Source organism: Mastomys coucha, unplaced genomic scaffold (assembly GCF_008632895.1).
Source record: "Mastomys coucha isolate ucsf_1 unplaced genomic scaffold, UCSF_Mcou_1 pScaffold15, whole genome shotgun sequence".
Taxonomy (NCBI): Eukaryota; Metazoa; Chordata; class Mammalia; order Rodentia; family Muridae; genus Mastomys; species Mastomys coucha.
The window spans coordinates 107452610-107480061 of NW_022196897.1; the positions used below are offsets into that span (position 1 = coordinate 107452610).

The 27452-nt window shown below is 40.6% G+C and overlaps 2 protein-coding genes across 3 annotated transcripts in view; one reads left to right on the forward strand and one right to left on the reverse strand.

Annotated features, from left to right (window-relative positions):
• Patl2 (PAT1 homolog 2) overlaps nt 1-27452 on the reverse strand; it is a 75813-nt gene that overhangs the window by 41442 nt on the left and 6919 nt on the right. The window contains exon 2 of the mRNA XM_031371695.1: nt 26356-26504. The gene's annotated coding sequence lies outside the window, so the exon portion shown is untranslated. The remainder of the gene's footprint in view (nt 1-26355; nt 26505-27452) is intronic.
• Trim69 (tripartite motif containing 69) lies at nt 1633-26933 on the forward strand. Of its 2 annotated transcripts, XM_031371696.1 has the most exons (7): nt 1633-1822; nt 14845-15321; nt 17196-17291; nt 20235-20468; nt 21307-21329; nt 21405-21529; nt 25686-26933. In XM_031371696.1, exons 1-7 carry the CDS (start codon nt 1817-1819, stop codon nt 26222-26224), a joined length of 1500 nt encoding a protein of 499 aa, XP_031227556.1. In that variant the 5' UTR covers nt 1633-1816; the 3' UTR covers nt 26225-26933. The 2 variants fall into 2 exon arrangements, with proteins under 2 accessions (XP_031227556.1, XP_031227557.1); XM_031371697.1 differs by lacking the exon at nt 20235-20468.

The following is a 27452-nucleotide window of genomic DNA, read 5'->3' on the forward strand; positions in this document are numbered from 1 at the left end:
TAGGATACGTGACCCATGGGCTACAATTAATCACTTAACCCCTACTATTAAAATGTCTATGTGGGCCAGGCGGTGGTGGTGCATGCCTTTAATCCCAGCACTTGGGAGGCAGAGGCAGGCGGATTTCTGAGTTCGAGCCTAGCCTGGTCTACAGAGTGAGTTCCAGGACAGCCAGGGCTACACAGAGAAACCCTGTCTTGAAAAAAAACCAAACCAAACCAAACCAAACCAAAACAAAGTCTATGTAAGAATAGTCACGAATCTTTAAAGCACCAAACACAGGAACAAAACATGCATGCTGGGTATCTTATTCCCAGAACTTGGGAGGCAGAGGTAGGTGAAATCTCTGAGTCTGAGGCCAGCTTTTAAGACTAAAAGTGAGTTCTAGGACAGCCAGGGCTATGTAGAGAAACCCTGTCTTGAAAACCAAAATCCAAAATGAACACAAAACAACAACAAAAACCAACCCAAATCAACCAACCAACCAACACAAACAACAACAACAACAACAACCCTGAAATATAATAAAGCAAGCAAACAGGAGGGTGTGCATATCATCCACAGGGCCCCTCTCACTCTCTCACTCAGCCAGTATTTTTACTACAAATTGATAGCATGGTAGGTCTGGGGGCCTAAGAAGACAGTTCTTCCTCACAAGAAGCTCAGTTTCTTGGGAAAGAGATTTGAAAACAAGTAACAAAATGAAAGAAATAATGCAATATGACCAGAGCAATGACAGAAACATCTGATAGGTGCATAGAGCTGCATAGTGCCTGCTCTGACTTCTCAGGACCTCTCTTGGCAGAGACCAAGCCCTTAGCAGAAGGGACAGCTTGTGCAAAGCCAAAGAAGCAAAGCCTCTGTGGGCAGTCCCTAACTCTGGCATGCTAAGGCTGGATAGCAGACAGACATGAACCACTCAAGGCAATGTACTGAGTTGGAATTACTGTAGGCAAAACATCAAGCCTGCTGGCTCCAAGACTTGAGTATGGTCTAGGTACGAGTGTCTGAGCTAGAATTGCTAGAGAAAGCTGTGTGAATAGCATCCTGTGCTGCCACCTTAGGGCCCAACTCCAGACTCTGCTACTTGATCAGATCTGCTTCAGGAGATGCCAAGAGGACAGCGAGAGTTAAACTGATGGGTACAGCTAGGATAAAGAAGTGCCTCTTGAGTCAGGTGTACAGCTCATGCCGCTGTTTGTTTTCTCTTTCCTCGAGCAGCCTCATTCTCAAGCGAGATCTGGAAACCTTAAAATCACATTACCAGGGCTGGAGAGACGGCTCAGCCATTAAGAGCATTTATGGTGCTTGCAGAGGACAAGAGTTTGGCTCCCAGTACCCACATCAGGGAGTTCACAACTACTTGTAACTCCAGCTCCAGGGAATTTGATCCAACTCTCTGGCCTCTGTGGGCACCTCCACATATGACACACACTTGACCACGAACACACTCACTCATGCACACACACTCATACACATAAGATTAAACATTTAAAAATTAGACTATCACCTGAAGTTTAAAAGGACCCCCTCCCAAATAATATAATAAAAGGGGTTGGCGGGCTATTCCAATCCAATCAGAGTTTGTCTATCTCATACTCGAATATGATCAAAGCAACTGACAAACTGTCACGGAACCTGCCCGATCTCTCTCCAGCTCCTGAACTCTCCTCTCCCTCCTCCTCTCATGGGCTCTGAGTCCATTCCTAGCATACTAACAGGCCCAGAACTCTTGGTCTGCAGCCATCCTGGGCTCACTGAGCGAAGAAGCCAAGTTGCCTGACTTTGCCCCCTGGTGGCCTGATGACCAAGCTTCATGGAGGTAACTCAGCGGGTTTTCTAGACACAGGGTGGAAAACAGGAAAAAGGGTATTGACTGTGGATCAAGAAGGGAAATCAAGGAAATATTTAACATGTAGCCTTTACCTTCTATACTCTAGGCCTTTGGATAAACAGAAATTAGAGACGTGGGTAAGAAAGTAAGGAAGTCCACTATAACTTTTTGAAAATAATTAAGACAAACATTATACAAAAGCTTACCTCTTTATTAATATAGCTTTATTATCTTTAGATTAAGAATTATTAGTTATAACATTTTTTCATGCTATAGGTCCTGGTATGCTATATTTACAACAGAGGTGCAGTTAAACATTTTTTAAAATTACATTTGTGTATTTTGTGTACTTTCATGCTATAGGTCCTGGTATGCTATATTTACAACAGAGGTGCAGTTAAACATTTTTTAAAATTACATTTGTGTATTTTGTGTACATGTGTGGGCATGCATACCAGAGCATATGTGTGGAAGTCAGAGGACAATCTGCAGGATTAAGTTCATTCCTTCCACCATGTGGATCTCAGGAACTGAATTTGGGTCATCAGGCTTGGAGGCAAGCATCTTTTCCCGCTGAGCCATCTCACCAGCCAGGTTAAACATTTTAAATGATCACTTTAAAACTAAAATAAAGGACGTTAGTATTCTAAACTTTGGTGTTGTCAGAGAGACAAAAGACATCAATTTACTTTAAGAAGGTCGGGTTTCCACTAAAACCCATCAAAGAATCCCAGTACATGGATCGGAGGCTGAGTGGGTTGGAAATCCAGAGGTACAGATGTCGGATTTACTTATGGAGGCTGTACATGGAGTCATGAAATTACTCACTTGTTAAGAGAGTACAGAACCAAAAGGAAACCAGAGAAGATACTCAGACTAGAAAGGGGAGTAGAAATCACTCATGATAAAAGAACCAGGGTAGTAGTGCACTCAGGGCCAAAGGACGGGATTTCAGGAGGAGGGAGACCAAGAGTATTCTTAAAGAGCAGAGATTCGGACAAGCATTCCCTAAGCCCCTACCCCAGCAAGGTAATGTGTTGGACTAAGAATACAGGAAGAACCAAAGGACAGTGGCTTAGTTAATGTAATGCAACATCTTTCCTCGTTGGTTTTCTCTATAATTGTTGTTTTGTTTTCCAAGTCAAGGTTTCTCTGTGTAGCCCTGGCTGTCCTGGAATTCCATCTGTAGATCAGGCTGGCCTTGAACTCACAGAGATCTGCCTGCCTCTGCCTCCTGAGTGCTGGGATTAAAGGTGTTTGTCACCACCATGAGACTATAAATGTTTTTTAGAGTGTGGATGTGTATGAGTGTCCAAGGAGGACAGAAGATTTTGATCCCTTGGAGCTGGAATTACAGAGATTTATGAGTTCTGGGATCTGAATTCTAGTCCTCTAAGGATTTAAATGCTCTTAACCATGGAGCAGTCTTTCTAGCCCTTTGTAATTCTTTTTTTGTTTGTTTGTTTGTTTGTTTGTTTGTTTTTTCGAGACAGGGTTTTTCTATGTAGCCCTGGCTGTCCTGGAACTCACTCTGTAGACCAGGCTGTCCTCAAACTCAGAAATCCGCCTGCCTCTGCCTCCCAAGTGCTGGGATTAAAGGCATGCGCCACCACTGCCCGGTTGTAATTCTTGTCTCTATTAATGAACTGACTCTACCTGACACCTCTCCATTTCTTTTGCTTTTTGTTTACAGATCCTGCCTTTATCTGTCCTTCCTTCCTTCCTTCCTTCCTTCCTTCCTTCCTTCCTTCTTTCCTTCCTTCTGACAGGGTCTCTTTCAGCTCTTACTGTCTTGGAATTCGATATGTAGACCAGACTCATGACCTCAATTTCACCATGTTTCTTTAATGACTTCTGGGCCATGATTTTCTGTGTTCTACAATGTATCTCACAGTGATCTTCAGCAGTTGTTCCTATTGTTTGTTTTCAGATTCATGAGAGTGTGTGGTTTGCATAGTCATCTTTGTATTAGGAAACAGTTGGGGTTGCTGGACAGCCTATGAAATGGTCCAGAAGTCATTCTGTGGTCTGGGAAAGGAAGTGGAAGCAACCTGACAATGCAGGCCTGACCCTTTATTGTGGACGGTGCGGATGGCAGTTATTTTAAATTAACACATTTAGTAGACATAGAATAGAAATCTTAATTTAAAAAGTCAAGTGTGCAAAGAATAACATATAGAATTATTTATTAGAAATATTCACCTTGAGTCTCCCTTCCAATGGGCTGCAAAGAAACTCAATTTACATTCTTTGGGAAATGGCACCCACAGAGAGTATGATTATACAGACATATATGAGTGCTCAGGTGCATATATATGTGGGTGTGTGTCCACTCAGAGGCTAGAAGAAGGATGTCAGATGTCCTGCTTTCATTTCTTGTCTTGTCAAGATGGTGTAGTACACTGAAATCCATACCCACCTCCACCACCACTCTCTCCTAAACACATACATGTGTTCACACACATGCATATCTTTCCCTAAATGTATAGAAATGTTGGATAAAGTTCCAGTGAAAACTAAGCTTTTGTTTTTGAATAGTGAAATAATAAAAACAATGATTTCCCCTCAAAAGGACCTCTCATTCTTTGTAAAGTCAAGACTGTAAAGAGGGAACCAGGTGTGCTGGCAAATGCCTGTAATCCTAGCATTTGGACTGGAGCAGGCAGGAAGCTTTTGAGCTTGAGGGAAGCCTGGATTCTAATTTGAGATCCTGTCCCAAATGAACAATCAAACAACTCGAGGAGAATGAAAAAGACAGAAAAAACAAAAAGCAAAATGCCAGACAACTCCTTTAAGATGAAGCTAGAAACTTTAAGAAGCTTGGGTACCAGCTTAGGAAAAGACTACAGAATACAGAAAAGACCAAACAAAATGTGTGAGGGATGAGGAATGTAAACCTTGCATAAAGTGAGAGTGACACCATTTTCCAAAGGGAATGCCTCATCCCACTAGAAAACAAACGACTACGAGAATAGACCAGCTGCTTCCTCAGATCCACAGTCACAGATCTATAACAGAGGAAGGCAAAGTCCACCTGGGGGGGAAGTGGAGTGGAAGAGACACAAATAAACCAGGTGGCAGAACTGTCCTGGGGGCTGGGGGGTGGGGTGGGGAAGTGGTGTGGAGGAGACACAATAAACCAAGCAGCAGGACTGCCCTGAGCCAGGAGAGCTCACTCGTACGCTATTTCAGAAAGAAACCAACCTCGAGTATGGATCCGCCTCCATGTTCATGTAAGTCTTTTCTAAATAGCTGACTCGGGAAGAACTCGACTCACTCAAAAATATTTGAAGAAACAAAGAAACTGGGCCTGGAGCACAGGCTCTCAGTGCCTAACTGATGAGCTCCAGGACAATGACCTGCTGTCTCGAAGAAGGTAGACTGCATTCCTGAGGATGACACCTTAAGTTCTTCCAGCACCACCCCCAGCTCCATACCCCACGCCCCACAAATAAAAAGTTAGTGGCAATTATAAAATAAGAAAGGGATAACGTTTTTCAGAGTAAAGAAGGAGAGCCACGGCACTAGAGAACAAGAACAAGGAAATAGGAGGAAAACAGGCTCTCCAATGCCTGCCCAGTTGATGTTTCAGGGAAAAGAAACTGAAAGCATTGCGTGGTGGTTCGTGCCAGTTAACCCCAGTCCCTAGTCAGGAGGCTTGCCGCTGATACACTGATGCAGTGGAAGGCAGGCGCTGGCTCCGACAGAGCTGGCCCTGTGCTTATGACCAGAAACAATTTTTGGTGGCTCTTTATCAAATAATAGCATGTGATGTGTAACATGTAACACAGCATTCTTGTTCAGTATAAAAATTCAGGCTCTGGAATCAAATACCTTCTATTTAAAAAAAACTAAGATAACCCTCATACAACAAATTATTTTAAAGTGTACATTCCAGTAGCATTTAGTGTATTTACAATGTATAACAGCCACTTTTTTTCTAAAATGATGTCATCCCCAGAGAAAATCTCTTTTCCATTAAGCAGTCACCCCCACTTTTCCTTCCCCCATGTGCCTTAGAAAGCACCAATTTTTCTGTCTTTTATGGATTTACCTAGGTTGAATACTTTATATAAACAAAACCATAAAATATGTGATCTTTTGTATGGGTTGATTATTTGTTCTGGGATTATTTTGTGATGCTGGCAATTGGACCCAGGCTCTTTCTAATTCTAGGCAAGTACCCTAGCTATTGAGCAATACTCCCAGCCCATCATAATGATACAGTGTATGTGAATGTGGATATATGCATGTATGTACGTACATGTGTATGTGAGGATATATATGTATAGGCGTGGATGTGGAGGCAGGTGGGTCTCTCAATGCTTCTGGCTAGCTTGTGGCCAGCAAGCCCCACAGATGTCTCCTTTCTTGCCAAGACCGAGGTTACAGGAATACATAGTCATACTTGGTTTTTTATGTTGTTGCAGGAAATCTGAACTCGGGTCTACATACTTAAGCAGCAAGCACTCTCTTTTTTCTTTTCTTTTCTTTTCTTTTTTTTTTTTTTTTTTTTTTTTTTTGGTTTTTCGAGACAGAGTTTCTCTGTATAGCTCTGGCTGTCCTGGAACTCACTCTGTAGACCAGGCTGGCCTCTAACTCAGAAATCCGCCTGCCTCTGCCTCCCAAGTCCTGGGATTAAAGGCGTGCGCCACCATTGCCTGGCTGCAGCAAGCACTCTCAACTGAGTCATTTCTTCAGCCCATAGGTTCTTTTTAGACAGGGTCTCACTATATAGCTCTAAATGGCTGTCTTGGAACTAACTCACTTGGTAGACCAAGCTGGTCTCTAACTCACAAAGATCCTCCTGCCTCTGCCTCCTGGGTACTAGGATTAAAGGTGTGTGCCACAGCCACCCAGCTCTATGTATAACTTTTTGAGGAAGAACAAAAAATTTAAAATGTTTTTCACAGGGACGACACTATTTTCCATGCTCATTAGCAATGTCCTTTGTAAAATGTGTATGGATGTTTTGCTTGCACATATGTCAGTGCACTTCATGTGTGACTAGTGCCACCGGTGCTGGAAGAAGGCATGAGAGTCCTGGAACTGGAGTCTTAGATGGTTGTAAGCAGCTATGTAGATGCCAAGAAGCAACCCTTCTGGAAAAGCAGCAAGTGCTTTTAACCTCTGAGCCCTCTCTCACGCCTCCAGCAATGTACCTTTTAAAGTTGTACCAATTCTAGTGTGAAATCATATTTCATTGTGAGATATAATGAGAATAATAAGTTCAAAAATCTCAGGTAAATTTTCCTAATGACTAAGGTATGAAACATTTCCTAAAGTGTTGACCATTTGTCTTCTTTGGACAAATGTCTACTCAGGTTCTCTGTCCACTAAAAAACAGCTGTTAATCTTTTTTGTTTGTGAGTCCTTTTATTTTTGATTCAAGACCCTAAAAGTACTAGAATTTACAGATCATTTCTTCCTTTATGTAATTTGCCTTTTACCTTGTAAAAAGGAAACTAAAAATAGTTTTCTTTCTTTCTTTACATTTTATTTTATTTTGATCTTGTTTTGTTTTATTTTTTTCTCCCGAGACAAGGTTTCTCAGTTGTAGTCCTGGCTGTCAAGGAAATCCCTCTGTAGACCAGACTGGCCCTGGACTCAGAGATCTGCCTACCTCTACCTCCCAACTGGTAGGAGTAAAGACATGCACCACTACCACCCAGCTCTATTTTTTATTTTTATTTTACTTTTTAAAAAAGAGAAATTTATCTTATATATGTGAGTACACTGCTGCTCTCTTCAGACACACCAGAAGAGGACATTGGATCCCATTACAGAAGGTTGTGAGCTGGGAATTAAACTCAGGACCTCTGGAAGAGCACCCAGTACTCTCAATCACTGAGCCATCTCTCCAGCCCTATTTTTATTTGTAAAATATTTAAATTTTATATGTATGAGTACTTTCCTGTACACATGTCTGTGGACTATGTGCACACCTGATGCCCACATAGGTCAGAAGAGGCATTAGATCCCCAACAAGTAAAGTTACAGAGGATAGGGAGCCACTATGTATGTTCTGGGAAACAAGCCAGGTCCTCTGCAAAGTGGCAAGTGCTCTAAAGTACTGAGCTATTTCTCTAGAACCTGCTTATTTTCAAGATAGGGCCTTACCATGTAAGTTGGACTGGCTGGTCTACATAGTGACCAGTTACATTCCAGGCCAGCTACAGATACACAGTGAGACCCTGTCTCATCTGGGTAGTTGTTTGCTCTGGAACTCATTTATAGTCAATGGTGACTATCAATTGGTCCTCCTGCCTCTACCTCCTGAAAGCTTTGACTATAGGCATGGGTCACCATGCCCAAGCAGCATCTGCGCTTCTGCCATCAGTTCCTAACTCCTCCTCTTCCTCTCCCCCACCCCTGCCCATCATCATCATCACAGGGGTTTTCTGTGTAGCCAGCCTTGGCTGTCTTGGAACTTGCACTGTAGATGAAGCTGACCTTGAACTCAGAGATCCACATACCTCTGCCTCCTGAGTGCTGGGACTAACTAAAGACATGTGAGCACTTGGCTTTTCTTTATTATGACAGTGGTTTCTATTAAGAGTTGATGTTGGGGCTGGTGAGATGGCTCAGTGGATAAGAGCACTGACTGCTCTTCCGAAGGTCCTGAGTTCAGATCCCAGCAACCACATGATGGCTCACAACTACCCATGAGATCTGATGCCCTCTTCTGGTGTGTCTGGAGACAGCAACAGTATACTTATTTAATAATAAATAATAATAAATAAATCTTTGAAAAAAAAAGAGTTGATGTTGCTGGGCTAGAGAGAGAGCTCCTGGATTAAGAGAGCTTACTGCTCTTGCAGAGGACCTGCCTATATAAGTAGTTCAATGCTGCATATAAACTCCAGTTCCAGGAGATCCTGTGCCCCCTTGGGTTCCTGAATACATGTGGTGTATATAAATAAAGGAGGGCAAAACATATAGATAGATAGATAGATAGATAGATAGATAGATAGATAGATAGATAGATAAAGATAGATTTAGATATATAATAAGCCTTACCAAAAAAAAAAAAAACTGAAGAGCTAGAATTTCTTGTTATGTCAGGTTTCTTACTATGTATTGCCTACTACATGTAACCCAACATTGTCAGATGGAAACACTGGAGCCAGTCAGGGCCACTTGACTTTGGAGAGACAGCATCTTGCTTCCAGGAAAGCCTAAAAGTATTTAACATGCTTCTGTAGGGCCTGGAGAGATGGCTCAGAGGTTAAGAGTACTGGCTGCTATTCTTGAGTTCAATTCCCAGCAACCACATGGTGGCTCATAACTGTTTTTAGTGAAATCTAGTGCCCTCTTCTGGTCTTCAGGCATACATGCAGGAGACTGCTGTGTACATAATAAATAAATAAATCTTAAAAAAAAAAAAAAAAAAAAAGTAACTGAGACCAGCAGGACCAGGCACATAGGAACTCCAGCAGCCCAGTGGCTCAGGTTCCTTCCAGTTCCACAATACCCAGAAGAAGCTCCACTCTCAGGCGCTCTAACACGCCCAGGATCAGAGGTGAGGAGGACATAACATTTGGTCCCAACACCAGGAGTAACTGGGACCAGGGGGACCAGGTACACAGGAACTCCGCCAGCCCAGTGGCTCAGGTTGCTTCCGGTCGGTCTGGGTCAACCGGTGTCCTGAGCAGACCTTGGGCACAAACTCTGCAGCATTCCCAAAACACCCAGAGGAAGCACTTGGGAGTCCAAGTGCTCTAGCAAGCTCAGGGTCACAGGATTACAGAGACAGCTTGACTCTGAGGAGTTCTGACACTACCAGGATCACAGGAAGGTTTAGCAAGGGCAGGTAGCACTAGAGATAACCAGATGATGTGGGGGCAAGCATAAGACTATAAGCAACACAAACCAAGGTTACTTGGCATCATCAGAACCCAATGCTCCCACCATTGCAAGTCCTGGACACACCATCACACCGGAAAAGCAAGATTCAGGTATAAAATCACTTCTCATGATGATGATATAAGACTTTAAGAAGGACATAAATAACTCCCTTAAAGAAATACAGGAGAACACATGTAAACAGCTAGAAAGCCTTCAAGAGGAAACACAAAAATCCCTTAAAGAACTACAGGAAAATACAAACAGGTGAAGGCAATGAGCAAAACCATCCAGAATCTAAAAATGGAAATAGAAACAATAAAGAAATCAGAAAGAGAGACAATCCTGGAGATAGAAAACATAGGAAAGAAATCAGGAGTCATAGATGCAAACATCACCAACAGAATGCAAGAGATAGAAGAGAGAATCTCAGGGATAGAAGACGCCATAGAAAACATTGACACAACAGTCAAAGAAAATGCAAAAAGCAAAAAGCAAAAAGCTCCTAACCCAAAACATCCAGAAAATCCAGGATGCAATGAGAAGACCAAACCTAAGCATAATAGGTATAGAGTGAAGACTCCCAATGTAATGGACCAGTAAGTATCTTCAACAAAATTATAGAAGAAAACTTCCCTAACCTAAAGAACCTAACCATGAACATACGAGAAGCCTACAGAACTCCAAATAGACTGGACCAGAAAAGAAATTCCTCTCGTCACATAATAATCAAAAGACCAAATGCACTAAACAAAGAAAGAATTTTAAAAGCAGTAAGGGAAAAAAGGCAAGTAACATATAAAGGCAGGCCTATCAGAATTACAGCAGATTTCTCACCAGAGACTATGAAAGCTAGAAGATCCTGGGCAGATGTCATACAGACCCTACAAGAACACAAATGCCAGCCCAGGCTACTATACCCAGCAAAACTCCAATTACCATAGACGGAGAAAACAAGATATTCCATGACAAAACAAAATTTACACAATATCTTTCCACAAATCCAGCCCTACAAAGGATAATAGACGGAAAACATAAGGAGCAAAACTACACTGTAGAAGAAGCAAGAAAGTAATCTTCCAACAAATCCACACAAATCTAATTCCACCTCTTACAACAAAAACAACAAGAAGTGACAATTACTTTTTCTTAATATCTTAATATGAACATTAATATTACCAACATGTCCTAATTGATTGAAATCCAAAAATATGAAGAATTAGAACTTTATTGACTGTCATCTAATGGTCTCTCTAATTTGGTAAGTGGAGAAATAGGTCCAATATTATACAATCCATATACACTTTCAGCTTGTTTGTTCATGACAATGTCTTGCTGTGTACAACATAAGGGTCTTGAAATCTTGGTTCTCCTATCTCAGCCTCTCTATTAGTAGTATTGTTTATTTCATGCTTTTACACTATACTATGGTTTTCAAAACAGCTTACATATTTTAAAAGTATTTATATACCCAAAAGAAATGTAGACAATTAAATTAGGAGGGGACTTGTAAGAGAACAACAAAGAGTGAGACTGAATGCTTTGTTTGACATTTGTAACTCTTGTATCAAGTTACCACAGTAAGAGCCAAGATTTTAAGCTCTACTAAATATAAAACAAACAAACAAACAAACAAACAAACAAAAACAGTTTATATATTTATGTTCATTTAAGAAAATATTAGTAGTGATGTATTATTTTGAAATAATACAGTTATTATGTTTGGAGTTATTTAAAATTTATATTGAGAAAAACTTATGTATTTTCAGTATTGCCATAGGCAAGCATCTACATAAGACTGTTAAATTGTTGTTTTATATCAAACAACTTTTATAATACTCATTTTTATTGTTATAATATTTTATAAATTTTAAGGAATATGACAAAAAAGATATTGTAGGTATTGAAGGGGGTCTCTGGGAGGAGTTGGGGTACAAAAGGAAAACAAGAATGTGATTTAATTCTATTTACTTAAAATGTTTTTAAGTGTTAACAAATTCAGATAAATTGAAATCATGTAACTTTTCTCATTATAATGCAATAAAACTTAAAAAGGAAAGAAAGAAAGAAAGAAGGAAGGAAGGAAAAAGAAAAAGATGCTCCTGCAAAGACCAGGCCTTGCAGAGTTTAGGGTAAAAGGCTTCCTCACTTGGTCATGTGACCCAGGCAAGGCAGTACTTGAAGGGCTCTTTTACCTCACAGCAGATGAGGAGGCCTAAGCTGAGCCTCAGGTCTCTGAGAGTCAGACCACATAGGCCCAGACCTAGACAGTATCTTGTGGGGTGTGGTGTCACTCACTGGTGGCTGCAGTCACCTCCCTTCCTAGTCTGCTTTCTTACTTACCTAGCTTCATTATCTGTAGAGTGCTAACTTCATATAAAGAGTCAACAAGTACCACTCTATTTTCTGGGTGAACTTGAGGATTAATATATTTTTGTTTTGTTTTGTTTTTTGTTTTTCAAGACAGAGTTTCTCTGTGTATCCCTAGCTGTCCTGGAACTCACTCTGTAGTCCAGGCTAGCCTGGAACTCAGAAATCTGCCTGCCTCTGCCTCCCAAGTGTTAGGATTAAAGGTGTGCGCCACTACCACCCGGTGAGAAGGATTAATATTAATCTGTTACCTGTTTGTTAGAATTAACCAGTGAGGTCATGTGGTCCTGGGTTTTACTTTGTTGAAGTTTTTATCATTTAAAATTTTATGGCCGGGCGGTGGTGGCCCATGCCTTTAATCCCAGGATTTGGGAGGCAGAGGCAGGTGGATTTCTGAGTTCGAGGCCAGCCTGGTCTACAGAGTGAGCTCCAGGACAGCCAGGGCTATACAGAGAAACCCTGTCTCGGAAAAAAAAAAATTATTTACTTGTTATACAGATGTTCAGGCTTTCTATGTCTTCTTAAGTCAGTTTTAGTGGTTAATGTGTTTCTAGAACCATCTCTGTTAGTAACTTAGATACAACTGTGCATAGTAGTATCATAAGATTTTTATTTATGTGAGGCTTGTAATAAAACCATTTCAAATCTCAGTGATTTGACTCTTCTTCTTTTATAATTTAACTAATTAATTTTGTAAATTCTCTACCCAATGAAAGCATTACTTTTATTTTAGGCATAGACTAGCCACGGGTAATGCTACTGTCTCCACATCCTAAATGTGTGATTGCGGACATACACCCTCCTGCTTGTCAGTGTTAACAAGCTGCATGCTGGGTTTGTTGGTTCTGCTGTTCTCTGTGGCTCTTACCCTCACTGTTTGCTTCCTTCTGTGATCTTTGCATGTAGTTTGTTTAGTTTGTGCTTTCCCACTTGATCTGTAAGGGAAAGTTAGGCTATGTACTGTGAATTTATTTATTTGCTCACTTAGTCTTATGGTGTTGAAGGATCAAACCCAGGGTCTGCAGCATGCTGAGCATATCACTGATTTGTGTTCCAAGCCCATTTAAGAGCTCACAGACTAGAGCCTTTCATGTTGTTCACGATGGGCTAAATTCCCAGGCTTAAGCAATCCTTTTGTCTCAGATTCCCAGGTAGTTCAAAATACAGGCTCATGTCAGGGCATGGCGTTCTCTATGTTCATATTTTAAGTTTTGCTGTTGATGCTGCTGGTCCTAGGGATTGAACCACGGGCCTTTCTGTGTGAGGCAAATATCCTACTGCTAAGAGCCATCTTATTTTAGTTTTCCATGTCAGTGTTTACAGCGATACATTTCCCAGACAATACCACTCTTCGCATATTCTGTGAGGTTTGGTATGTTGTATTTTTTAATTCATTTACCTAAAAGTATTTTATAACTTTAGTTCTTCTTTGACCCACTGGGTAATTAAGAGTATGTTGTTTAATTTTTACAGATTTGTGAATTTCCCATTTTGCTTGCTATTGCTTTCTAGCTCCATTCTGTAGTATCTGAGAAGACACATTGTCTTAATCACTGTTCTATTGCTGTGAGGAGTTGCCATTTCCATGACAACTCTTATCAAGTAAAGTATTTACTTAGGGCTTGCTTACATTCAGAGGTTTAGTCCATTACTGTCATGGCAGGAAGCATGGCAGCACATAGGCAGACACAGTGCTAGAGAGGCAGCTGAGAGTTCTGTATCCAGATCTGCAGGTAGCCTAGCTTGGGTCCCTGAAACTTCAAAGCCCAACCCCAGTGACATACTTTCTCCAGCAAGGCCACACCTCCTAATCCCTATCAAATAGCACCACTCCCTAATGATCAAATCTATGAGCCTATAGGGCCATTTTTATTCAAACCACCACCACACACTTCCAATGACTTTAATCCTTTTAAAAGTATTCACATTTGTTTTGTGATTTAACATATGGTCTGTCTTAGAGATGTTCCATGTACATTTGAGAATAGTGTGTATTCTGATGTCAATGGGACCATAAATGTGTGTTCAGGATGCCTCAGACACTGCATTTCTAGGTGTGTGTGCTACAAAGAAGATAAAAATAACTAATGAAACAGGACCTGAAGCAAGAATTTCAATGTATAATTAGAGAAGATTGGTAAAGAGAGGAATATGCAACAAAATCTATATCCTTGAGTATTTTCGTCTCCTGCTTTCAGTCTGTATTAAAACTTAAAATAGTGTCACAAACTATGATGTTGGAAAACATTAAATTCACTGTATTGTTTTCTTTTTTAAATTTATTTTTATTTTATTTTATTTTATTTTATTTATTTATTTATTTATTTATTATTTTCAAGACAGGGTTTCTCTGTGTAGCCCTGGCTGTCCTGGAACTCACTCTGTAGACCAGGCTGTCTGTGAACTCAGAAATCCTCCTGCCTCTGCCTACCAAGTGCTGGGATTAAAGGCATGAGCCACCACTGCCCGGCAATTTATTTTTATTTTATTTTACTTATTTTAAATGATGTGTGTATATGGGTTTGTCCAAATGAATGCAGTTCTTGTGAGGCCAGAAAAAGGTGTTGGATGTTCTGAGTTATAGGCCATTTTGAGTCATTTGATGAGTTGGTGGAAACTGAATATGGGTCCCCATAACTGCTGAGCCACTCTCCAGCCTCCATTGCATTATTTTCAAAGAAGTGATTATGGTGCTTTAGCTGAATCAATTCTCAACTCTTTTAGTAACAGACTCTATATCTTGTGTACTGAAATGGGCAGTAAAAGAACTTTAATTAAGCTATTCTTTCCCAAAGGTATCCTCAAGGCCCCCCTCCAACTTTGATCCAGGCAACTATGTTGAAATGAATGATCCAACCACCCACTTACCCTCAAAAGTGGCGATACAAGATATTACTACGGAGCTACACTGCCCACTGTGTAATGACTGGTTCCGTGACCCACTGATGCTGACCTGTGGCCACAACTTCTGCCAAGGCTGTATTCAAAACTACTGGAAAATGCAAGCAAAGGAAACATTCTGTCCTGATTGTAAGATGCTATGTCAGTATAGCAACTGTACGTTCAACCTTGTGCTGGAGAAGCTTGTAGAGAAGATTAAGAAGTTACCCCTGCTCAAGGGCCATCCACAGTGCCCAGAGCACGGAGAAAACCTGAAACTGTTCAGTAAGCCAGAAGGAAAAATGATCTGCTTTCAGTGCAAGGATGCACGCTTGTCTATGGGGCAGTCTAAGGATTTCCTGCAAATCTCTGAAGCTGTCCGTTTCTTTATGGTGTGTGAGCCCTGGGTCTTGAGAAACCCCTTAGGAAAACTCTTTTGGAGGGCTGCTTCTTCCTTCTGACCTAATCCCTTTTTTTAAATAATGAGAAAGCTCAGAGTCCTCAGAAATACAATATACCTTGGAAAGTTATTTCTCTAGGAGTACAGGAAAGGAGCTCTGTACAGTCAGTCTGTATGGCTGACTCCTTCAGTCACACAGGCTAGTGTTCCTGTTATAAAAGTTTCAAATGAGTACAACAATAGATATAGTACATGGAAATGCACTACTGAGATCTAAGGTTGTCACATTTGTGATTCCTAAGTGTTGAGGATTTCTGAGATGGCCAGGGGATGCACAATGAAGAGTTGGTGTGGAACTAGAACCGGGACATCATTTGGATTTGGAAGGGTGGAAGGAAAACAGAAGCATTCCAGTGGGAACAGCATATGTAAAGGTGTCCAGGGTAAGCACAAAGCCAGGGTGGAACTGGAGAGCTGCAGTAGCCGCCTCCGACAGATGGCAGAACTTAGCTGCTTCTGTTTCTTATTTCACTCACCACTTGTTTTGGTGGTATTGGGGACTGAACTCAGGGTGCAGTCTACATAAAACAAGCATTGTGCTATTGAGCTACATCCTCAGCCCTGGCCACAATCCTCAATGAATAAGAATATGACACAGTGGAAAGGAAAGATAGTTTGTAGCAAGAGCTTCCTTGAGAGGACACAGGCTTCTTAGAGAAAAATGAGAGAACTCCAGAGAGTAGAAGGGACTCTTAGTTTGGGTTTTGTTACTGTGAACAGACACCATGACCAAGGCAACTCTTAAAAAGGAAAACATCTAATAGAGGCTGGGCTTACAGTTTTAGAGATTTAGTTCATGATCATCATGGTGGGAAGCATGGCAGTGTGCAGGAAGAGCTGAGAGTTCTCCATCTTCATCCTCAGGCAGCAAGGAGATTGTCCCACTGGGCATGGCTTGAGCATATATGAAACCTCAAAGCCTGCCTTCACAGTGACACACTTCTTCCAACAAGCCCACACCTACTCCAATAAGGCCATACTTCCTAATACTGCCACTTGCTGTGTGCCAAGCATTCAAATGCACAAGTCTATGGGGCCATACCTATTCAAACCACCACAGACTCCAAAAAAGGAACACCTCAAAGCATATTTATTTCCTGACACATTGTGTCTTTGTAGATGTTCTTCCCACTGCCCTTCCACATATATGTGTATATGACATGATCTTTCCGTCCAATGTGTGGGTTCTGGAGACTGAACTCAGGTTGATAAGCTTAGCAGTGCGTGCCTTCACCCACAGAGCCTTCTTACCTATCCCAGCAATAAGCTAACTTTAAACGTGATAGTTGCTTATGTTAAAATTTCTCTGTTCAAACACTGATGTGCCTTCTATACACTGGCAGCATTTCTTCTGGAGCCAGGACTGGACTCCTCACCTTGCCATTTGTTTAGTTTGCCCTGTTCCACACCTACCTTCTTGTGCTGTTATTACCACAGTTCTTGTTCTGTTCCACACATATCTCTTTGTGCTATAGGCATGAGTGTGCAAGCACATAGAGGCCACAGGAAAAATTTAGGGTGTTTCACAAGCACTTGGCCACCTTATTTTTTGTTGAGACAGGACTTCTCACAAACCTGGGATTACAGATTAGGCTTGACCAGCAATCTGGCCAGAAGGTCCCAAGGATCTGTCTCCATCTTAAGTGTGAGCCACTGTGCCCAGCCCTTTGCATAAGTGTTGAGGATGAAACTCAGTTTGTGTGGCGGGCTCTTTACTACTGAACCACCTTCCCAGCCCCCGAGGATGTGCTTTATGTTCTTTTATTCTCCAAATTGCTGTGGGTTAATTCTACTTGATGTTTGTAGGAGGAGCTTGCTATCTATCAGAGCCAACTTCAGACAACCCTGAAGGAGCTTCAGTCTCTCAGAACAATGCAGAAAGATGCTATTGCTGCTTACAAGGTGAGGGACAGGGGAAAGGGCTTATGAAGCATTTCTGGAGTCTGCCCTTCCTGTAACTCCAGCTATATCGATATACTAAGTGGTACCTGGGCTATACAGAATTAGTGTTATTTCACTGCAGGTAGAAAGAAATATATGGTGGAAAAGGTTCCCAATAGTTGATCTGTTGAATAGATTACCTTTTGTTCTAACACACTGAGCCTTTTGATGGTCCAGTCCCTAGGTGAACGTTGTGGGATTGAGGTCAGCTTGGTCTTCCCCTTCATCTATGGCAAAATAAAGACTCTACTAGTAAAACTAGGTGCCACTGAACCATTGGATTCTCAGATTATATCCCATCCCCCATCTGATTTATCTTTCTAAACTGCTTCCAAAGTTCATAGAGCTGTTGCTTATATATACGCCTGCCTATTGTAGACTTCACAGGAGCACCAAAAAAAGCACTAATTAGTAAAGATTAGGCAAATCAGTCTCTAGGCTGGGCACTAAATGGGAAGTTCTGGTCCTTCATTAATTACTCTATGTAGGAGAGCTATCTTTGGCATTTGGTACCTGGAAAAATATGTATCCTCAGGGAAAGACAGACAGACAGAGTTACTGATACATCCAGATAACTTTGTTCTATTTCCTAGTTCAGCTACTATAGTCAATATTTGTTTGTACAACAAATACTTACTGAATGGGTCACTCAGATTCATTCCTTACCCTAGAATCTGAGTGTGGGAGACAGGTATTAAATGATGTCAGCAATACCAATAAAATAACAATAGCTACTAGTAGCATATGATAAGAAAATTCAGCAACGAAAAGAAATCTAAGAGAACCTGAAGAAGTCACTTGAGCTAGAGATGTACTCAGTTGGTAGAATGCTTGCCTAGCATGAATGAGGCCCTGAGTTGTATAGCCAGTATCACGTAAACTGGGCATGATGGCACATACCTATAATTTCAGCACTCAGAAGGTAGAAGGAGGATCTGAAGCTCAAGCCATCTTTGACTACATATCTAATTTTAGGCTAGCCTGGGATACATGAGATCCACTATCAAAAAAATTGGTTTTTTTTGTTTTGTTTTGTTTTTTTTGAAGACTGTATGATGAGTAAGTTAATCAAATGGGTCCTAGAAAAGATTGTTGAAGGGAGATGGAAAGATACATGGAAAAGTCTAGAAACAGGATGTTAGGAAAAGTCCAATAAAGCTAGAGCACACCAAGCAAGATAATACCGAAGAAGAAGAAATGACCCAATCATGCAGGTCCTTATATGGAGGAAATGAAGTATTTTTAACTTGATCCTGTGACATGAAAAATAATGACTTGTAAGCCCTATGCAGTTTCATCCCATTTTGAAAATGTCTGATAGCTGAGTGGAAAATGGCTTAGAGAGACAATGATAGGACCATATGGTTTGAAAACTGTTACAGGTCAAGAGCAAAGGTACTTGATTAGCCTAAAGAGGCAGTGTATATAAGAGATAAACAAGAACATGTGGTGTAGGGAGGAAATTATATAGATGTGGTGACTGACTAAATATGAGGAGTGGATAGCGATATCAGATAGCATTTGGGTTTAGAAGTCTGGAGCCCAAAAGCTGTCGAAAAGCTGTCAGTATTAGATAGTATCTAAAGCTGCAGCAGGAGGGATATTGCCTAGAAAGTGTAGAATGAGCTTAGGACAGAATATCAACTAATTTTAATATTTAAAACTTGTTTAGAGGAAGGAGAAACAATTAGACTGGGAAATCATGGGAAAGGTGAAAGGGAAACTGGAGCCAGACAGTGGTGGCACATGCCTTTAGTCCCAGTACTTGGGGATGCAGAGGTAGGCAGATTTCTGAGGCCAGCCTGGTCTACAAAGTGAGGTCCAGGACAGCCGAGGCTACACAGAGAAATCCTGTCTCAACAAAACAAAACAAAACAAAACAAAACACCCCCCCAAAAAAGGAAACTGGAAACACATGGGTTGGAAGAATGATGGAGGTCAGGCTACCTTAAGGCTACTCTTAAGAGTGTGGTGATGGTTGTCCATGGAATCTAAGCTGTGTAAGACAAGCCGTGAAGATAGACATATATGAACAGAAACAGAGAGAGTCAATGATTATAAACTGATTAGTTTCCTGAAACAGGTCTGTCTCTCCATGTAGCTCTGGCAGCCCTGGAACTTACTTTGTAAACCAGGCTAGCCTCAAACTCATATAGATCAGCCTGCCTGCCTGCCTCTGCCAAGTGCTGGGACTAGAGCCAAGCACTTGGCACTATGTGCAGGCTGAACACAAACTTTGATTAAGATGCAACAGTGCTGCAGTAGGGAGCAAGTGAACTTGGAACAAAAAGTCATTTTGGAAATGATGCATTTTCTAAGAGTGATGAAATTCTATGTGTGGTTGAAAATGAGTCATCAGAAGTGAAGAAAATGAGCTGAGACAGTTTATCAGGGAAGAAGCTGTGGACACACACACACACACACACACACACACACAAGCTGCAAGTGCAGCAACTTTCAATTTTAGTGCTTTGTACATTGCTCATATACTGTTTCTTTTATGTGGTCCTGGCAAAAGGAATAGTTCTGATTTTAAGAGGATAGGTCTCCCTAGTCTAGCATCATCATTTGGTAGATACTGATTTGCCTGTCTAGGAGAGTTTTGTTAGTATTCATTTAAGAATGTTTGTTTGACCCCACATCATTATTTAACAGTTTATCATTCATCTAAGCACTGAAAAAACCTAAAAACAAAACCTCTCATCCTACACCATTAAACTAGTTGTGAAAGAGGGAATGAGCCTCCCAAAGGGCTCTGTGTAGTAGGATTGAATGTCGATGCTAAGCAGCCATTTGTGTGAAATTTCCCGAGGTGTGAGGTGAGGTGTAAGCCCCTATCTCCACCTATCCTCAAATGCCAGTCATCTCAGTTGTAATTGTGGTGATGATTATGGAGGTTTCCAGGACAACAAGATACAACTGCAACAAAACCTTTCCTTGGAGTTTCTAAAGCTGCATCAGTTTCTGCACAACAAAGAAAAGGACATTCTAAATGACCTCCGGGAAGAGGGCAAAGTCTTGAATGAGGAGATGGAAGTGAATCTGAACCAGATTCAGGAGCAGTGTCTCCTTGCCAAAGACATGCTGGTGACCATTCAGGCACGGATGGAACAGCAGAACTCCTTCGACTTCCTCACAGTGAGATTCTGAACCCAACTGATTATGGGTACACTTGGAAGGAGGGAAGAGAACTGGGAGTGGGAGGATGGAAGGAAAGCAAATCTTAATCAAGCCCAACCCAACCCAACCCAACCATGTCCTACTCTACTCAATCCAACCCAACTCAACCCACCCCACCCCAACTAACTGGAGTGCTTTTTAGGTCATTTGGGAGAAAAGTAAGGAGTGGAAAGCTTTACTTTCATTTTCCTACGAAACATGATAGTACAATTTCACTAATAATGCTACATGGATCAGTATTTTCTTACTTTCCCATCAAGAACATAGAAGCTTTATTTTTCAAAAATATGTCTCTTATAGCATTTGTTGAGTTTTGGCCTTGCAGAAATTATAAACTGAGCTATCTAAAAAGCTTTTTGTCAAACCTTTGCTACCTGAAGTCTCACTTCTAGAGATGAGATGATTGGTGATCACTTCAGCACTCAGAAGTTTAGTTACCCTTGGCCCTGGGATCGCTTCTGATCTTTTCTTGTTGGAGTATTTGGAAGCACTCACTTTTCAAAAAGTTGATCTTAACTATGGGCCTTCTAGCTCTTCTATTGTTTCCTATGAGAGTTGGAATTATAGAAAATCAGAAGGTTAGCAAGTGAGAGGTCAGTTTATCCTGGGTTACACTGGGATGCTGATTAGCAAAGCCTGTAGAGGATGAAAACTGTCATTGGCGATAGACTGAGGACCATCTGTACAGGAAGCCACTATTGATGATCAAACCTGGATGGTTATCAGTATAACCAGAGAGGTTTCTAGAGATGATGAACAGGCATCTGACTTCTCTATTTCTTCTTTTCTCTTTTAGGACATCACAAACCTCATAGAGAGGTAAGTGTTTCTCTATCCCCCTCCTTCTACCCCTGGAGGATGTCTAAGAATAAACTATTTGTGTGTCCCTTACAGCATGGAGAAAGGAATGAAGACACTTGTACCTAGACAGCTTATCTCCAAAAAGCTGAGCCTAGGCCGCTTCAGAGGTCCTATTCAGTACATCATCTGGAAGGAAATGCAGTCTATCCTCTCTCCAGGTATAGTGAAAAGGAGCTATTGATTCCCATGGCCCTAATCTATATTTCATCTGTGGCCAGAGTTAGTTCTTTTCTTTTCTTTTTCTTTTCTTTTCTTTCTTTCTTTTTTTCTTTTCTTTCTTTCTTTCTTTTTTTTTTTTTTTTTTTTTTTTTTTTTTTTTTTTTTTTTTGGTTTTTCAAGACAGGGTTTCTTTGTTATCGCCCTGGCTGTCTTGGAACTCACTTTGTAGACCAGGCTGGCCTCAAATTTAGAAATCTGTCTGCCTCCCAAGTGCTAGGATTAAATGCCCGGCCAGTGTTAGTTCTTTAGTATGAGACAGGATGGAGATGGACTTGGGTAGAGTTTAGTCAAAAAGATTTTTTTCTTTTTATCCTGCTGTTATGATTTAAGAATATGTGTCTTTGAACTAATAATGCATAAAAGTCTGATATTAGGCTGGGCAGTGGTGGCACACCCCTTTAATCCTAGCATTGGGAGGCAGAGGCAGGCGGATTTCTGAGTTTGAGACCAGCCTGGTCTACAAAGTTGAGTTCCAGGACAGCTAGGACTATACAGAGAAACTTGTCTCGAAAAACAAAAACAAAAGCAAAAACAAAAAGTCTGATATTAGAATTACTCCTCAGCGTATGATTTTGTTTGATCTATAATGTGTGGAACTAGCCACATTTTATCTTATTTTGCTACATGAGTTGTATGAATTCTTGCAGATATCAAAGGACTGAGCAGGACAAAATAACAGTGGTATTATTTCAAGAAAAAGAAATAATATGCTAGATAAGATGTATATAAAAATAAGGATTTGGATAGCTTTTACAGAATTCATATAGGTAATATTATTGTCTCTTTTTGTTTGTTTGTTTTTTGTTTTTGTTTTTTTTTTTTTCTGGGACAGGGTTTCTCTGTATAACCTGGCTATCCTGGAACTCACTCTGTAGACCAGGCTGGCCTCGACCTCAGAAATCCACTTGCCTCCCAAGTGCTGGGATTAAAGGCATGTGCCACTACTGCCCGGCCAATATTATTGTTTCTTATTATCCTAGTTAAAATCATAAAATCCCTGTTACATTTTTCAGATGACTAACACTGAAAGAAACTGACTTCACTGAAGTATAATTAATAGAACAGAATCTGCCAATTTTACCTCAATATATGCAGTGTACAAACTGATGAGTTTTGACAAACATGTAAATATCTCTGTGATCAAGATAGAGATAGATGGGAGCTGGAGACTAGCTTAGCATTGAACAAACTCAAGGACCTGAGTTTGAATCCTTAGTGCCTACGTAAAAAGCCAGGCATGGCGGCATTCAACTGTTGCTCCAGCACTGGAGATAACATTGGGGAAAAATATAGTTCTTACAAGACCTGCAAGCCAGACAGTCTGGCTGAGTGAATTCCAGATCCAGTGAGAAACCTGTCTCAAAAAATAAGATGGAGAATGATGAGGAAGATACTTAAAAGTAGGCCTCTGATCTCCACATGCACATGTATGGGCATACCTGTACACACACAGACACAGACACAGACACAGACACAGACACACACACACACACACACACACACACACACATGTCAATGTTTCCACAAGTCTTTTTGCAATTAGTTCTTTCTGTATAGCTCCAGCCCTTACTGCCTGTTAATCTGCTTTATTTCACGTTTGATGCGTCTTTTTGAACTTCTGATTTAATGTAGATCACACATTACAGTATTGTGTATCTAGACTTTTGTACAAAGCACAGTGCTTCCTTTGATTCACCTATGTTGCCCATGGCAATAATTTTGTTTAATGGATACATCACAATGTGTTTATCTACTCTCCAACTGATGGACATTTGGGTAGATTACACTTCAGGGCTATTATCAATAAAGTTGTGTGGATCTGTTTACTGATCTTTGAGGCGAAGACTGAGTGGTGGGGTTGAAGATGTGCATTTAATTTTAAAGAAACTGTCAACACTTTTTCTTCCTCAAATGGAGGAATCGTTTTACATTTCCTCTTGCAACACATGCCATTTTTCTACATTCTTGACAAATCCTGATATTGTCAATCTTTCTATTTATAACTAAGCTTAAATATAGTAACATTTCATCATTTTTTAACTGTATACATCTCTAATGTCCAATCCAGCTGAAAACCTCTCCATGTGCTTCTCTGCCATTCCTAGTTGGTGAGATATATTTAATCTTTTGACCACAATTTGTTGATTGCTTTAACATCACATTATAAACAGACAAATCCTTTATTAGCCGTGCTTGTTATAAAGGATTTAAAGAAACAAAACAGAACAAGACAAGACAGTGTGTCTGTGAATGAATTTGTTTTCCTGAGTGTGGATTTTAACAGAAGCCAGAAAAAGGTATTGGTTCCCCTGGCTCTGAAGATATGGGCAGTTGTAAATTGTCTGACATGGGTGCCGGATCAGAGCTCCTCTGCAGGAAAACTATGGGCTCTTAAGCTCTGAGCTCTCTTTCCAGCCACAAGTTGCTTTTTGGTTCCATTTTTTTTTTTTTTTGACACAGAATCTCATGTAGCCCAGGCTGGCCAAGAGTTCTTATGTGGCCAAGGGTGATCTTGAGCCCCTGATCCTGTTGTTTCCACCTCCCAAGTGTTAGGATTACAGGCATATACCTGACTTAAAACCTTAAACAGCAACAACAGCAGCAAAACCAGGATCTCATTATATTGCTTAGGCTAGCCTTGAACTTAGGATCTTTCCGATTCAACCTACTGAGTGCCAGAATTGCAGGTGTGTACTACTGCTGCACCTGAATTTTAGTTCGCTCATGTACTTATAGGATACAATATGATATCTAATGCACATGTGTAGCATGTAAAAATTAAACTGTAGTAAACAGAACTTATATCTCCTCAAACATTTACCACTTCTCTGTGTTGGAAACTTTTGAGCTCTTTCAGTCGTTTAAAAATATATAATAAAGCCTGTGTCTGTAGCTCAGGGAGAGAGGGCTGACCTAAGATGTACACAGCCCTGGGTCCAGTCTCTAGCACTGCCAATAAAACCAAACCAAGCCACTGAAACATATATGGACATCTATAAATAAATTATTGCAGGTTATGATTACCATAGTATGCTATAAAACTCTGAAATTAACATCAATTAACATCTATCTTCATGTCCTTTGGTACCTGTTATCCAATATCCTTCTACCACAGCCCTCCCTAACCTTCCCAAACCCCAGTGATCACTAGTCTATTTACATAAGGCAAACTATGTTAGCTTCTACATTGTTAAAGAAAATCTTAATCTGTCATGGAATTCTATTTTTGTAGACTACAATATAAACAAATTACTTACAAATGTGAAATTAAAGATTGTTTACAAAGTATGAGCCTGGTTTTATCTTACTTATTTATTTAGATTTTTGAGACAATGCTGTCTTGGAACTTGCTCTGTAGACCAGGTTGGCCTCAAACTCAGACATTCACCTGCCTTTGCCTCCCGAGTGCTGGGATTAAGGGTGTGTGGCAAGCCTGGTTTTATAATTACCGGATTCAACTGACATAAAGTTACTTTGTTAGATTCCCATAAACATTTCTAAATGTTTGCTTTCAGTGTCTGTATTATCTTTTCCCAAGTTGGTAAGCACATATTTTGTGGACTACATTCTGGAGAGCAGTGGCATATACCACTCTAGAGCGTCAATGTCTCACTGCATGTTAAACCAAAAAGAATGTCTACCAGATATCTCAGTCTCACCTAGCTCTAACAGATAAGTCTCTCATTCACAAGCAACTACCTGCATTTAGTCTACCTTTCCCCCCTCTCTGTTTACCCAAAATGAACATCTCACATATGTTTATATCCCAATTGAGACACACTCTTTTGTAAGATTTCCTAGGACAACCTCACCTAATTTTTACACCTTTGGTATTGGTAAAGGTTCACATTATTTATATTGTTTCCTTCAGTAGAATATAAATTACTTCAGTGCAAAGACTGATTTTATCCTAAATATAAAAATGTCTAGAAATAGCGAAATGGATGTCAGGCAACAGAAAGTATATGAGAACGAACCTTCCTGGCTAAGGGTTATACATATGGGGAGAGAAAAGCACTGTGATAGTACTTCTTATTGTGGGAAATTGCATTCACCTCTTTTCTCCTCTTCCCTGCTATCTCATTTTCTTACCAGGCCCATCTCAATTAACTCTGGATCCTAAAACAGCTCATCCCAATCTGGTATTATCCAAAAGCCGGACCAGTGTGAGTCACGGTGATGTTAAGCAGGTAATGCCTGATGATCCAGAGAGGTTTGATTCAAGTGTGGCTGTATTGGGCTCAAAAGGCTTCACCTCTGGAAAGTGGTACTGGGAAATAGAAGTAGGAAAGAAGACAAAATGGACACTTGGAGTCGTCAGAGAGTCCATCATTCGGAAGGGGAGCTGCCCTCTGACGCCAGAGCAAGGATTCTGGCTTCTAAGACTAAGGAACCAAACCGATCTAAAGGCCCTGGATTTGCCCTCATGTAGCCTGAACCTGGGCGATCTGAAAAGGGTGGGCGTGTACCTAGATTATGAGGGAGGGCAAGTGTCCTTCTACAATGCTACAACCATGACCCATCTTTACACCTTTAGTAGTATTTTCCTGGAGAAACTTTTCCCCTACTTGTGCCCCTGCCTTAATGACGGTGGGGAGAATAAAGAACCATTGCACATCGTACATCCACAGTAATTAAGTTATACTATTGTATACATTCAGGGCTTTATTAAAGTATTGAAATAGTTTACCAATTTCACTGGATTCTCTTTCCAATTTATGGGGAACTCTGAAATAATGATAGCAGGATTCACAAACTGACTTACATTTCAGTTTCCTACACAGATTTTGCTGGAGCCATTCAAGATAACATTCTGCTTGTCTGGGGTCTTCTAAGACACAAGGGTCCCCTGAGTAGAGTCCATGGCTTGTTTCTGGAGCCAAGTACAACTCAATTCTGTGATGTTTGGGAACCCTTTTCGAATGGGCCGGAAAGATATTATTACTGGCTGCCAGCATGATTTTTAAGAGGATAGATTTTCACATTTGCATTCTTATTCCCATTAAATTATCTTTTTTTTCCAGGGCTGGGATTTAATTATAAAATTCCATCTCATCTCTTTTCCAAAACATGTTGCTTTAAACAAAAATTTGTTCCAGAGACTTAAAGTAGAAGATGACCTCAATTAGCTTATATAGTCTTGTCTTCCTGCAATTCTCTCAGCATATTTTTGGGCTATTAAATCTTGGGCTCATCTCACTTCAGTCCCTTCCTCCTGCTTCATTAGTAAGAGGTACCTATTTGCCCTATTTTAAAAGACACCCATATTTCCATCTGTGTTTGACTCTGTCCCTTTTCAGCAGTCCTGCCTGTATTCTAATAAACAGTATTTTTACCCCACTATCCTCAATGTTTATTCTTCAGTTCATTCCTTCTTTCTAGGTCTAGAGTTCTCAATATCCACAGAACTTTTAGTGAAATGGCCCTACTTCCTCTTGTTGAAACTCCCTTCCTAAAGCCACTTTTATATACAATGTGTATACATTTATAACAGATGATTTTAGTAACTAGTATGACAGGATTAAAAGTCTACATTTAAATCTTACTTTTTTGAATAACGGGATATATTAAAATATCTTAGTTTTTCACTTGAGTATGTGTATGTATCCAAGAATGTGCCACATGGTGCAAGTGCCTGTGGAGTACCAAAGAGGATGCTGCATCCATCCCTTAGAGTTGAAGTTACAAGTGGTTGTGAGCTTCCTGGTGTGGCTGCTGGAAATGAACATGGGTCCTCTGAAAGAGCAGCGAATACTCGGAACCACTGAGCCCTTTGTCCAGCCCCTCTCTGTGTCTTCTGAGGACTTCAGTTCAATCAGAAGATCATGAGGACTCATTTTGAGCCTGAAACTTTGCTTGGTA